Source organism: Heterodontus francisci, chromosome 20 (genome assembly GCF_036365525.1).
Source record: "Heterodontus francisci isolate sHetFra1 chromosome 20, sHetFra1.hap1, whole genome shotgun sequence".
Lineage (NCBI taxonomy): Eukaryota > Metazoa > Chordata > Chondrichthyes > Heterodontiformes > Heterodontidae > Heterodontus > Heterodontus francisci.
Window position 1 is genome coordinate 47,868,072 of NC_090390.1, and position 15,081 is coordinate 47,883,152.

Genomic DNA, 15,081 nt, shown 5'->3' on the forward strand with positions numbered 1-15,081 from the left:
CTTTTGTCGGCTGCCCCACAACCACAACTACTACTTGTATTTATATAGTGCCTTTAACGTAATAAAACATCACAAGGTGCTTCACAGGCGCGTTAAAAAGCAAAATTTGACACTGAACTGAGCCACATTAGGTGATAATAGGGCAGATGACCAAAAGCTTGGTCAAAGAAGTAGGTTTTAAGGAGCAACTTCAAAGAGGAAAGAGAGGTGGAGTAGTTTAGAGAGGAAATTCCAGAGCTTAGGGCCTTGGGAGCTGAAGGCATGGCCACCAATGGTGGAGGAATTAAAATCAGGGATGATCAAGATGCCAGAATTAGAGAAGCGCACATATCTCAGAGGCTTGTGGAGCTGGAGGAGATTACAAAGATAGGGAGGGGGCGAGACCATGGAGGAATTTGAAAACAATCATCTGAGTCTTCTATTGTGGAACCCATGTGCGACCTTGCTGTCCGGCGTGCTAGCACCTGACCTGCCCCTGCCCTGTCTGCAGCTTACTCATGCCGAGTGTCTCACGAGGTGCAGATCCCACCTCTAATCTATACTCTAAAATACATATCATCTGAGCTGGTGGCTGCAAGTATGAAATCAGTTGACGGTGCTGTATCTTCATCATCATTCCCATCTTGCTGTTCCTCCACTACCTGATCAGGTTGCACCTCTTGGGTACCTGAAAGGAAAAAGGCACAAGGGTAAGGTTGTGGTGCAGGGAGGACCATCTGCCCTAATATTGACTTATGTGGTTCGGTGTCAAATTTTGCTTTTTAATGCTTCTGTGAAGTGCCTTGGGAAGTTTTATTACGTTAAAAGCTATATATAAACACAAGTTGTTATTGTTATTGGACTTTGATGATGCAGCCGAAAGAAGAAGGCTGATGGGTACACAAACGGAATGTGCATGCTTATGCTATCTGAAGCCTGTAAATCAGAAGAGAGTGTGGGATGAGGAGGAAGTGGGATATGAGAAGGGGATTAGGTATGAGGATACTGTCATCTTGAGATACGGGACATCTCTCCACCTTTCCACCTCTTTCACCAAGGCTGCCAGTTCATTCTTCAGGCCAGATTCTTTTCAACCATGACTTCCAGCACCTGCTGCATTTACAGTGTACTCCCTTTTAAGAGGTGCAGGCTAGCTTTAAGTAGTTCTGGCTAGCTTTTAAGTGGTGCTAGTCACATGCGATATTAGCTCACTGCTGATGTCCAACCACTGAACAATGAGGTTTGCACTGGCTAGACACAGAACATTCAATTGAGCAGGCAGCATGAAGTTGGTGTGCTGCTTGCATTGCAATCAATGGGTGCGGGTTAATCCCACGTCGCACATTGCAATTCCTGCACCTGTTTTCAAAGGCGACACAATTTAGTCACATACTGTTTGGTATAAAACAAACAAGTTATAAATTCTTGCACACATTTATTTATTTATTTTCTCCCCTTTTTAGACCACCCTATGCCATGCACTATTTCCTGACTGAAAGGTTGGACAAGTGACCTGCTCGCAGGGTTCTGGCAATGACTATGTGTAATCAGCTATAAGAAGGTACAGGAGAGTGGCCCGGGTTAACACCTGCCAATTTTCCTTACCTCCACTTAGCACCTCCCAAACAACACAGTGGAGGCCAGAAACTCTGGAGAATCACACGCTCAAACCTGCATCCTATAACTCTGTAACAGAGCATGTTCGTGCATGAACCTGTAAAATGCTGAACCATTGGGACACCTCATGCAAAAAAGTTTGAAACGATTTGTTAGTTATAAAATAATAACAAAAATATTTAGCATAAATCCATCAAGTAAAGTGCTTTAATAATAATGCCTGTTCAATTTAAACTACAGTCTAATTTCTTTGTGAAAAATGTTTATTAAAAATAGTAAATGCAATTCTCCAAATTATCAGCATTTGATTGAATCAATTCCTAATTCATTTGTCAAATGCCATTAACCTGAATCTCTGTTTAATACCTGAACATATCTTTGATTGTTTTTTATATTAGATTTGTAACAGTGACTGACAAATAAGAACACAAAGACTTATAAGAAAAATGTGTTGTTCAATGAACAACACTAGAACACGTGGGCGGCACAGTGGCGCAGTGGTTAACTCCGCAGCCTCACAGCTCCAGTGACCCGGGTTCAATTCTGGGTACTGCCTGTGTGGAGTTTGCAAGTTCTCCCTGTGACCGCGTGGGTTTTCGCCGGTTGCTCCGGTTTCCTCCCACAGCCAAAGACTTGCAGGTTGATAGGTAAATTGGCCATTATAAATTGCCCCTCGTATAGGTAGGTGGGAAGGTGGGGATGTGGTAGGAATATGGGATTAGTGTAGGATTAATATAAATGGGTGGTTGATGGTCGGCACAGACTCGGTGGGCCAAAGGGCCTGTTTCAGTGCTGTATCTCTAAATAAATAAAAAAAACTAACGGGAAGTACTTTTATTGAAATTTAATTTTATGCCCAAGTGCTCAGTCATGGACAGTCTTGTCTTTATTAAAACTCAAATGATCCCACTGTAAAGAATTTCATTTTGTAAACAGAGTAGTTTGCAGATTGTCTTACAGTCAGTCAGGATCTCATGGGGAGTATTACTGCAGCAGTGTTTTTCCTATATATTGAAACTTATTTGTTCATTTAACTGGTTGGCAGGAATCTGGATTATTTTGTCTCTGTGCCACGGAGTAGTTACAAAATAAGGGAACAGATGGTTTGTACCTTATACAAATTTCTACATTTCTTGCAGGAAGAGGCAGTTATTTAGTGTAAATGAAGTTCGAATAAGCATATTTTGTTTTATTTAAACCACATTTCTGTTTTCACTTATCTTATTTGCGACTAATGTAATATATCCCAAAAAGCAGCATGGTTAACAAATCTACATGAAAATGGAAATTGTTTCCAGAGTAGAAAGTTTTAACTGCATTCTGAATATTAATACTAAATAGTATATGTTCAGAATCTGCAGTAGTAAGCTATTAATCATGCTATCTGATTATGGTTTTGAGAAAGATATCTGTGGTTAGCTGTACAAGAATATTCGTTGTAGTCACTTTGAAGAATAACCAAAATGTATTAACCAAAATTATTGAGCATGAGAATTTTATAACAGGATAAAAATTCCACTGCAATAAGGCAGTAGTGTTTCCATTTTTCATGCATCTCAGATACTTGGCATTGGTGATATTGATCCATTGATGTGGAGCAGAAGGTCAAACCTAGAATGAGTGGAAATGTCCTCTTTGTCTCACTGATGACTAAAAGAAGCATCAGTCACCAGTGATCTTGTGGTCGACAGTGGAGACACTAGTCACTGGAAGGACTTTCTTGGGTCTCTTCAGCTAATCTCCCTGCGTCTCAGAAGGTTTAACTGGACTTAACTGGGTGTCAGACCCGAGACAATCATTTTGCAGATTTCACTGCCTCAGCACCTTTCTTGAGGTGCATTGCAGGAGCATGAGGAACATTGTATTCTTTATTTTGTGCTGAACTGCAGACATTTCCTCAGTAAATGACCTACATACGATGACAAATCAAAGATGGCTGTGATTTGACACTCTGGTCTGGCTTTCATATCCTGCAAACCAATCGCTTCTTAATACTATAAGACATGAATTTTTACCAAGATGTTAAACCTCCTGTTTTTATTTAACATAATTATATTGAATTATTATGTAATACAGAAAAAAACTTTGAATACATAGGCATGCTTTTTGTGTTTTTAATAATATTACATGTGGGTCATTCATTGGCACAATGAATGTCATTTTAGGGTAATGTTATTACAATATATGATTATTTGGTAACACAGCAAACACTATTCAGCTAAAACATTGAAGACGTTAGCAACACATTGGTATGATCCAGAGAGATGGTGTTTTATATCTGAACTAAATACATGAATAATAAAGGTTTTTCTTAAACCTTCCAAGATCGCAAATATAGAAAAATGTTTGTGCAAATTGATTTACATAACTTCTGTCAGCGGCAGCTCCAACCAATAATGCCAGCATCATTTACATTTTCAAAGTCGGAACATTCCGGGTCTTGCACCACGCCAACCCCGGGTTAGAATATTTGACCCTGACACAATGTCCATGCTTTGTCGCTTCAGAGTAGTGATTTAAAATTTTGAGGCTCATCGCAGTTAAATGGTCAGAACTGGATGTTCTTACTTACACAACACGTGGCACTTCCACTGTTAGGAATTCAGTTTAACCTTTTTATTAATATGTTTTTAAAAAGGTATGTTATTGTGATTGTACAGTTTTCTGCATTATGCATTTAGGATATCGATTAAAATAGGGGATTACATTAAGGCACATTCTACAGGCAATCATTTCAGAAAACGATACTTTTCCATTTCATTGTGAACTTTAAAGCAAGTGATAGAATTTCCAAAATAAATTTCACAGAAGCACATTCGAACATTTAAAGCAGTGTTGTGCATTTTGTACGCTTTCCCTTCCACTTACTACTAAGAAGCAGCTGGAAGCCAGAGAAGTCTCTATCCATCATCAATCCTATGGCCGGTCCCTGAACCTGGGCGTAGAATGAAACTCTTTCACTCAAAAGAGGAAATTCCATTGGCATACCAGGGTCAATCACCATCAAAATGAACTTGAGAGGGGCTTATTTTACACTGATTGAAAACACTTTCACTATTCATATTCAACCCTTTCTTTTCAGATGCAAAAAAGTTCATTATTAGTGATTAAATGCAAGTGGAAAATTGACCTGGAATAATTTACCAAGAGAAAGCAGGAAAGCCTACTGATTTATTAAAGAGTTTGTGGTAATTTCAGAATACTTACCTCCTTTCATGTGAACCCATTCTCAAGTGAGGTAATTCTAATTAGATAAACTAGTTAATCAATATATCAATAGATCAATGAAAACAGCAACTATTTAAATGAGTAGCTTGAGGGGTGTTTTAGGGCCTGATAATGGTGAGTAGAATATTCCCATGAATTGCATTCATTTGTTAACATAATAGGCAGATTAAATTGTAATTAGTGTGGCGGGTTTTTAAGAGACACAATTATAAGAGAAAGCTTTTACAGAGGCTGCATGAATGACAGGTATTTATAGCGACTACATAAACTGTTCTTGAAAGGAGCATCTTATTCTGGCACCACTCCACACTCTTGGCAAAGACAGTTTAATTTAACTGTAAAATAAGGCCTTAGTATTTCTTTTCAGCTCATTAAGGTGTCAGCACTTTGTAGACTTTTTGCACAATACTATAACTATCCCCTAACTAACGTGTTCTTTTATTCCCAGGTTGTTATATCGACAACAGTTAATGTCGACGGCCATGTACTGGCTGTCTCAGACAACATGTTTGTACACAACAACTCTAAGCATGGAAGGCGGGCTCGCCGCCTTGACCCTTCAGAAGGTACGGCCCCTTCTTATCTGGAAAATGGTAGGCATATACATTTTACATTGTGCCTTATGATTTGTAGAAGCTTTTTTTTCATTACATCTTACGTTTCTATTCTTGCAGTAACACAATCTTCAAGTTACGTTTCTGTTCAAATACATTTTACACACCATTGGTCAAAAAGTATTTCCGAACAAGTTAGTCAACACTACCATTTTACTTTATCTTGAGTCTGTTTACTTCTCTGTCTCCTGAATGTCATTTTTAGCACTGTATACTTTCCAGTGAAACAATCATCTTCAGTTTCTTTGGAATAGATCACTTTATTTTATTTTGCTAGCAGCTTCTGCCATTGCTTTTATTTCTTTCTGGCAACCCTCTCGCCGTGGTCAACAGCATAGAACTCCACTGGCAGGTTGGATTTGTAAGTTACAGTGATGGTAAAAAAACATGATCAAATCTGTAAAGAATTTACTGTGAGGTCAGTTTCCTGTTGCTGGGTCCTACTGTTGCAAATGAAAACTGTGGAGTTTGCATACAAGGGAAAAAAGCATGAAAAATGTTTTACTTCCAACCGATTATGAATGACTGACTGATTGCCTGGTTCGCCGGTGAAGGGACGGTAGAGTGCAGAGAAAAGTAGGGGAAAAGTGAATTTGAATCAAAGAATTGCTGAAACCTGAAATACAATGGACTTAAACTGAAGTTTATCTCCGCCTGCTCCAGTTGCATTTGATGGGAACTGCAAAGTAACAGGAAGTCATGTTAGATTGGGGGAAAATGCACTTACTCGCCTTATTTGAGAAGAATTGTGGTTTTGGGGGGAGTGGAAAATGTATTGAACATCATAAAGCAGACTTCTGTCTCAATTTTTTTTTAAAGTGTAATGAGAAAGTGTTCTTTGGGTCAACACCAAATGCTGTATTCATTCGAGACTCACCGAAGACATTCAATTTTCATAAATAAGTTTGCCAACTAAAATGGCAATAATGAAATATTAGAGACAATGATGTGCAATGTTTCATTTGATAACAATCAGAACTTAATATACAAAATCATGGGTTCACCCGAGAGGTCAATGGGTAAATGCCCCATCTTGCTGTGTGTCATGCAGACTCGAATGGTCCCAGGTTGCATTGGTCTGTATTGAATTAGCTGATCTCAGCCAAAGCAGGCAAGCAGGGCAGGGTAGACACCTCAGTTGGTTTAATGTTGCCTGACTAGGAAAAAGTAAAAACCAGTTTTTTCGCCCTGCTGTCTCAGACAACATGTTTGTGCGCAACTACACTAAGCATGGAAGGTGGGCTCACCTCCTTGACCCTTCAGAAGGTACAGCCTGCTGTTGTTTCCTTTCCAGTAACCTCTGCTGGAAAGTGCATATATGTGTGATGCCCCAGCGGTCACATAACCTGCTAATTTTCACTGTCTGAGCCCACACAATGGTGAGATATCAGAGGGCTGTTGACAACTGAGGGAACCTCACCCCTTAGCTCGAGTCACTGCCACTGGGGGTCAGAGTTGGAAGGGGTTGGTGGAGCGGAGGGAATTTGGAAAAAAATGCAAATTTATGAATTTATTTAATAATACATTAAAATGAATCTTCATTCAAACTGTTGCCACGACAGTTTATTCACACCTAAAGTCAGCTTTGTGTATGTTTCATAAATACTTTTTCAGACAGTTCTTTTTTATATACAAATGGATTAAAAAGTAATTCTGGTGTTGTTTATCTGCTTTGTATCCATTGAAGTAGGTGTGTGTTTTGCCTAGCAACCAAACACTAATGAGGCCCTCAATTAAAAAGGCTGAATCCTATACCCAGTCCTATTTTTCCCTCGGGATGAAACCAGTCACATTATGGGTTAAAGCAATCATGCTTGCTATTCTGATACTGAGTCTTCTAATGAAACCATCAACAGTAGCAGCAGTAGTAAGTGAGAACTCAAACTATTGTAAAAAGTAAGAAAGCAGACAGCTAAGTGCCACAAAAATAAAATAAAGTACCGTCTTTACCTAAGATCATGGGGTAGTGTGAACTTTAAAATCTTTTAACATCCATAATTGGTATTTGCAGTTGCACATCTTTTTATATAAATTTAACTGCTTGAAAATAAAAGGGGTTCTTGCCATTATAATTTAACTCCACCCTGTTAACTTTCAAGCCAATAATCCATCAACTGAAGGAATCACTAAAATTCACCCTTATACTGCTCCCTGGGTGGGATGTTAAAAAAAACACATGAATGGCCCAATTTAAAGCAGGATATTCAGTTATAAAATGTAATTCCATACCTACACAGGGCTGAATATTTTCTGCTTGAGGAAGACAGTATGCTTTGAATTAACAACACATTTTTTTTATCAGAAAGTGCTCTGTGAAAGCTGCAGATATGTGTCTGAATGCAGCTTCTCTTTGCAAACACCTCATTATCCAATCATCTAATATTCACCAGCAGTATATACACACTCACAGACCGTTTCCAAGAGAACTAATTCCCCCTGCTGCTGCTGTTGCTGCTGCTGCTGTGGAAGCCTGCCATTGAATCCTTCAGAGCTTACAAAATACAGATTATTTACAGTTGCTGAATACAGCTGATGGGAGGAAAAGCAAAACAATGGATGCACCTTCAAGCATTGTAGAGAATCAAATTTTAATCTTTTTTGTCACTGATTTTGTAAATTACTCTACCACCATCGGTGTTCAGCATTCCCCCCCCGCTTCATCTCCCCCTACCCCTCCTCTCCCCTCACTATGAGGCCTGCAGCACTGTAGTGATTTGCATGCCAAGTGCCTGTAATGCTGTTAGGTTTATGCAATAAAGACAACTCAATGCAGGCTGCAGGGTTTTAGTGAGTTAAAGGGAACAGATGGCCCTAGGAGAGGTAAAAGGTATAATCCTATCAGCTGGAGTATCAACCAGCCATCTGGACATCCCAAGCACAATTACAAGACATTTTAGTACGCAGAACAAAGAAGTCTTCGCGGGGCAAGATTAGGCTTGTTTGAATGCTTTATTATCGTAAATCCAAAGAAAGGTGGCAAATGCTGTTATAACGCTCTGGAGAAATAGCTTATGGTAGAAAAAGTTGCATGGGTGAAGTTTTACAGGCAAATGCATAGGAAATTAGAAAGTATTAAACAATGAGAGTAATTGACTTTGAAAAGTTCCACTTGCTGAAATTTAGATCCATTGTTCAGTAGTTTTTGTCTTAATAATACCAAAACTTGCTGTTACAATTTCATGAATTAGTTGATGTGTTGTGGCAACTGTAGATGTAAATATTGATTTAACTGACCAATTGTAAATCACTACTAAAAGAGTAGCATACTATTGTATAGTAAAATACCAAATACAGATTCAGTTACTAATTAGCAGAGATGAATTATTAATTTAAAAACGGATGTGTTTGATTTTTAAAAGTCTTCATACAAGCACAAATAATGCTGTTCCTGCAATTTCTTTTTGCACAATCACATGAAATAGCTATTTTCAGCACCATTGTGCTGATCTGGAACTTGGCACAAGCATGTGCCACAGTATTATGGAAATGAAATGGCAACGACAGGAATGGTGCAAGAGCATTCCATTTGTGTCATTACGACAATCACTGGGGATATTGAAAGTAATATGAAAGTTATGTAAATTGAAACCCATAAAAAAAAAGTTTTGTCCCATCCTATTGTAAACTTGTGTAGCGTGTCAAGGTCATTTTTTATGAAAAGTATTTTTTTTTTAAAACTTCTCTTTATGGTAGAGTAGTCAGACTCACAATATCCTCCATGATTTCCCAAAAATTGAGTTCACCAACTAGGCTAGGCTATCTCACAGACCTTTCGAAGAGACACACTTTCCCTAAGGGAGGGAGGTAGGGTGAGTCAACTTGTGCTTTTCTCACTCACTTCCTAGTGACAATAATAGCAATTTGGGAATAGATCGCATACCTGCCCTTATAGTTGCAGATAAGTGCATAATGCATGGCAACTTAGAGGCAGAGAACTGTGACAGTAAAAATGGAGGGAAAACATACTTAAAACATGCTTAATAAAATAACATCCTTAGCACAAATAAGATGTACAGGATATCTGCACTAAGATAGGTGTTTTCTGAAAATCACTGTCTTCATTTGAGTTATAACAAGCAATTTGTAGCTTTGCCTTGGGGAGCAGATATACTCAGTGTTCACAGAACAGTAACATTTGCAGAATTCAAATAAAATTGAAAATGTAGCAAGTATAGAAAATTCAGAACAAGCAAGTACAGTGAGTATATATGTAAATATAGCAGTCATAATAAAAAACTCATTTGCACGAAATCAAAGATGTGCATTAAGTCATGTCTGGTTTTGGCTCGTGTTGAGCAGCAGCTTCTAACCTAAAATGCATTGTAAAACGTGAAGTATAGTTTGAATGAATGCCTCAACTTTTTCTAACTAACAGAAGGAAGGAAAAGCACAGATTTGCTGTTCTAATGCTGCTGTCTTCATCTGCTCTTTCCAATTTCTATCATCTGCTTGAGTGCATTGTGCATGTATATCATTAGATCTCTAACACTGTCTGTGTAATTCATTTTGCCATGGTTCCCATTGAACACATGTTCCTTCTCTGTATGTGCATTGAAATGTATGCAAATACAGGCAGAAGGAAGATGGCTCAAGGCACAGGCGGAGTCAGACCCATGTTCTCTGCTGAGAAGCATTGCAAATTCTTCGGTGATGTGCAGCTTGTCAGGCCACAGCTGCCAGACAGCAGCCTCTTGTGCATGCAGCAAATCATATATTCTTTTCTTGTCTCACCTCCAAAGTAAATTTGTTTACTGTAATTTTTTGTGTGAATTATTTGCCATAATTGGCTGTGCTGATGAAGGTCACTCCCTTTGAGGAGACTTGTCAGTCTTTAGAGAGCTGATCCTTTTCAAACGATCTCTGTGCAATTAAGAAAAGCAAATGTCACTTGGAAGCCTCAGAAATGAAAATTTGTATGAACTTATTAGCATGAAGTCAACAGCAATAGTTAAGGGCAGGCTCTCAGTGTGTGCTCAGATCCTCTGTTGCAGAGGGAGATGCACGTGGAATCAGCAAATATAACCTCCACTAGTCCAACATAAAAGCAAATAAAGAAAGGTGGCATGTCTTAAGTATACTACACAACAATAGCTATTGGTGATTAACAATGGCTGCCTATATGCTGCTTGAACTGATTAGTGACAACCAAATGCACGACACATATAAAACAAAATTTGATTTAAAATACGAATTGTTGCAATGGACATCTACAGAGTACCATAACTTTTCATTAATTATATCTTATATTTAGGAATAAATAAAAATGACCTTTGAGCCAATAAGTAATATGCACTTAGAACAGAACATAGCTTGTGATGTAGCAACAGCACAGTTTATCATGTAGGTAGCGACTGAAATTTTTTAATTAAAATTTAGTAATCTTATTAGAAACAGACCAACAAAAATCTTCAATTTCTAAGATTTTTATTTATCCATCTGATAAAGCAGTCGCTTTAGCAAAATGTTTGAATGGTATTTAGGTTAATTTGAGGACAATCGGTATGTGGCACTTACAAACCAACGCCTACAGGTAAAAATTGCAGCAGCAGGATTTGCTTGTCATAGGGAAATTGTATGTCCCAGTATTTACTCCTGTGCATGAAAGTCAGCGTACAATAGACCATCAAAGCCGATGAAAAAGGTCTGTCAACACCATGTAAAGAAGGCCTGATCAAAGTAAAGAACAAAGCGATTCACTCAGAGGCTGTGCAGCCTTCAGCCTGAGCATTGCTGCAGTTCAGTGGCTGCTGCGAGCTGGGATTGACTGGTGCTAGCTGCTGCCTCCTGTGCTAAGTCTGCACCACTTGTAATAACTCATGCAAATGTGAGGACTCTAGAGACAAAGAGAGGTCAAGTAAATGGCTCATGGATTCATGTCGACAAACAATATTAGATGTAAAATGTGTACCTTTGACAGAAGTATTAATATAGCGCTTTTGATTTTTTGTGATGAAAAGTGAAAAGTAGTAATTACAGAATGACAGGGGAAAATGAAGTTTTGAACCAAAGGCAAAGTTCGCGGATGAAAAACCCAACCCAATTAGCTGCTTATGAGGAATCGAAATTCAGAGCATTTGCTCTTCCATCTCCCTCAACAACCTTTTGATTGACTCTGCTTAGATCTGTAAAGCAAAGCAGATAAATTGACATGCCACATGCATACAATGCTTAATCATTTGTAATAGCCATATTTGCCCTGACATATAATTTGCTACATCAAGCTATTTTTCTTGTGTGCTCGCAAACTGCTGCTTGGCCTTTACAGTGTAAAACAGTTAATGGTTTGCTTTTACTACATGAACATGCTGAGATATGATTGTGCTTTTTTTGTTAAACTGCAGAGAGCAATGATTCACTTTGTGACTTTGCTTTGCATGATTTGTCATTGCGGATGGGATCTTGCAGCCAGGGCGATAGATTTGAAGCTGTTATTTTCCTTTTGTACACGCAGCTACTCCATGCATAAAAGCTATCAGCCCTAGTGAAGGTTGGACCACTGGTGGAGCCACAGTCATCATAATAGGAGACAACTTTTTTGATGGTTTGCAAGTTGTATTCGGCACAATGCTGGTTTGGAGTGAGGTAAGCTCTCTGATTTGGATGATAAAACGTGCAGCATGTTGCGACTTATCTAAGCAAACTGTTATATTATAAGACTTTTTCAATGAGTCTCAGAGATGTGTTTAGATTGGGCAATTTATCTGACAAATAGTGTTAAATGCAGCTGATGCCAACTTACGCCATCTAGTGGATAATCTTTTGTACGCGATCATTCAGTAAAATTGAATAATTAGCACTAGAAAATTACTCGAAGAGAACTTAAGGAGACATATGGAGGCAATTTTCATGTGAATGATGCCTCGTGGCTTTTCCTGCAAGCTAAAACCAAGGATCATTTATAAGCGATATTGTCAAGCTACAGATCTCTGAACTGCATGTGAGAGAGGAGGGCAAATTTTCAGATGTGTGCCCAATTTGGATTAATTTTCATAATTACGCTCAACTGGCAAGCATCATTTCTATCTCTATCATCTTAGCCTTAAGTCTGTTTACTGTATGATTCTTCTAGCTGATAACTCCCCACGCCATCAGAGTTCAGACTCCACCTCGGCACATTCCTGGAGTGGTAGAAGTCACCCTGTCTTACAAGTCAAAACAGTTCTGCAAAGGAGCTCCTGGACGATTTGTCTACACTGGTAAGTTGGGGAAAATGCTTGGAAATCCTGAAAGTATTTAATGAGTGAGCGACAATGTGAAATTCAAAAGGTAGAAAGAAGGAAATAGGAACTTACATGCCAGCAGGGAAAAAGGGGAGGTAAGGTCGTAGCCTGTCTGACCTGGAAGCTTTGGTCTGATTTGGAGTGCTTCTAAATTGATGGGGACAATGAGATAATCATTGAAAATTGCTTTCACCATTGAAAGCCAAGCCAAGTCCCACTGTATTTCACAATATGAAAATTATGTGAACCCAAGGAGAGGAGGGACTGATTCTCCAGGGCAGCTGTTTTCTATCAAGAGTCCCACCAAGCTTGCAGCCTGACTAGCCACTCCAGCATTTAACCTTCTCAGCATGAGGAGGGACACGGGGCAATGAGGCTGCAGGATAATGAAGCAAGAGCATAGTGTAGGGCATACAGCTTGTGGAAAGTATAACTTAAAGACATTAACAGCTTATCTACAGCCCTATTAAAGTGCCAAATCTCAGGGAATAGCTTGTGGAGGACACCATTAGTCACACATACTAAGAGGATTGTGCTGATTCTCATCAGGGACAGAACAAACATATCCCACTATATCTATGCAGTTTTTTCCCTGCCTCTTGCAGTCATTATAAAGATACAATTACCATGGGAGACAGTAGCAGTTCAGTTGATTAGCACGGTGAATTAAAAGAATGAGTCACAAATGACATGTCCGGTTCTTCAGCACAAGTCCTTCTTATTCCCTGTACACCTCACCCCTCTTGTAAGAAGGTCAAAAATGAGAGAGAACTAACAATTTCAAGCAACGAGCACTTAGTGCCAGAATTAACAATCACACTTTGTGTAATTGCCATTTAATAGTAAATTAACATATAGACTGTAAAATATAATATAAATTGCCTTATGTTTAAAATTAAATTAACTATATTTTTACCATATTCCACAGTAAATTGGTCAAACTAATAATAGGTGAATTTTTAATTCAGATATCTGAGTAGTAGCTGATTATTTATTCACAAATAATTACTTAACTCTTGGACACCTCTTTTCATCCAGATTGTGCCATGCTGTTTTTGATTGATTCCAGCTTTTTTGTCAACATGAACATTGCACTCTCCTGGGATTAAATCAGAAGTAATCTGATACCATAGTGGATAATCAAACTTCTGTACAAAGTAATATTTACCCCTCAAATCACACAAGATTGTATTAAAAGTACTGCAACTTTAAAAGATTGCCATGAGATTTTTTTTAATTAAATGAATTGGAGCACTGGTCACAATTAATTTATTACTGCAAATTATAATTGTCGTACCAGTAATTGAAACAAGATTGCAGCTAAATCCATCTTGTAAAATTATGTTTTATGTTGAGAAGTGATCCTCTCTAGTGGTAAAATGTTCTGTTTTGAAAGCAAAGCAAGCATTTCACTTAAATGCTGTCCTTTAACAAAAGGAACTCGAGCAAATTAATGTTTGTTTTGCTTGAAGCATAGATCCACAGCATGCCATGAATAAAGTTCTGTTAGAAGTTAGCGCTGACCTCTTCTACCCACAAGTTTTGTTGACCCACCCTCATTTTAGAAACTTCTTTTGCTCAATTATAGAAATTATCGCAAATTACTAGGAGTCAACGTGTCGTTTGCAGCAGACTGAAGCCAGTAACTAAACACAGATACTGGCAGCCAATCGTAAACACGTTCTGAACGGATACAGAAAAGCTTGAATGCTGAGTACATTGGAACTAGCTCCAAGTCTTGTAATACATTTGCTAGTCTCAAATATAAATGATCATTTCAGCACAAAGGCTTGCATTCAATTTCAGGTTTATGGAATCATTACTCTCCAGTGATCTTTCACAATTTATGTTTTCTCTGATAGGGCATTTGTGAAAAGAATTGGATTGAACTCTACTTGAGCAGAACATGGCATATTACCAAAATCCCATTTCTGGTCACTAAATTGTCCAGTTCCCTACTTACCACAGCTTACCCTCTTTTTTTTGGCATGCTTCCACCAGCCTGCAGCTCTAAAGGTCCCATACTGAGTACATTTTCTGGGCAATGTAGCTGAAGTGTTTTTTTAAGGACCTTTGTGTTTATTCAATGTCATTCTGTTACTGGCAGTAGTATACTATTTACAAATTAAAGCCACCTCTCAACAACAGATACAAAGCCAAACATACATGTTTAAGTTTTCTGAAAAATAAAAAGCAAATCATAGCGATGGGTAAATATTGCAACTAAAGCTGAAACAAGATTTCTTATGTTGTCATAATATATTCTTTGTGCTGGAAGAGGAGTAACAGAGCTATATAAAATAATATATATATATAGTTACAGCAGCAAGTACACAACTCCTGTAATGTTTGTTTTCTTTTAACAGTGATCGCAATCAGATCATAGATTAATTACTGAATTGACAAAAAAAAATATACGACAT

At 38.2% G+C, this 15,081-nt stretch overlaps 1 protein-coding gene across 3 annotated transcripts in view; it reads left to right on the forward strand.

The window, feature by feature from the left end:
* Positions 1-15,081, forward strand: part of ebf3a (EBF transcription factor 3a) — a 123,674-nt gene that overhangs the window by 83,952 nt on the left and 24,641 nt on the right. For 2 of the 3 annotated variants that reach the window (XM_068053342.1, XM_068053344.1), the window contains exons 8-10: positions 5,273-5,417; positions 11,890-12,020; positions 12,508-12,634. In XM_068053342.1, the coding sequence (XP_067909443.1) occupies positions 5,273-5,417; positions 11,890-12,020; positions 12,508-12,634 (403 nt within the window). The remainder of the gene's footprint in view (positions 1-5,272; positions 5,418-11,889; positions 12,021-12,507; positions 12,635-15,081) is intronic. The other variant, XM_068053343.1, reaches the window with a different exon arrangement.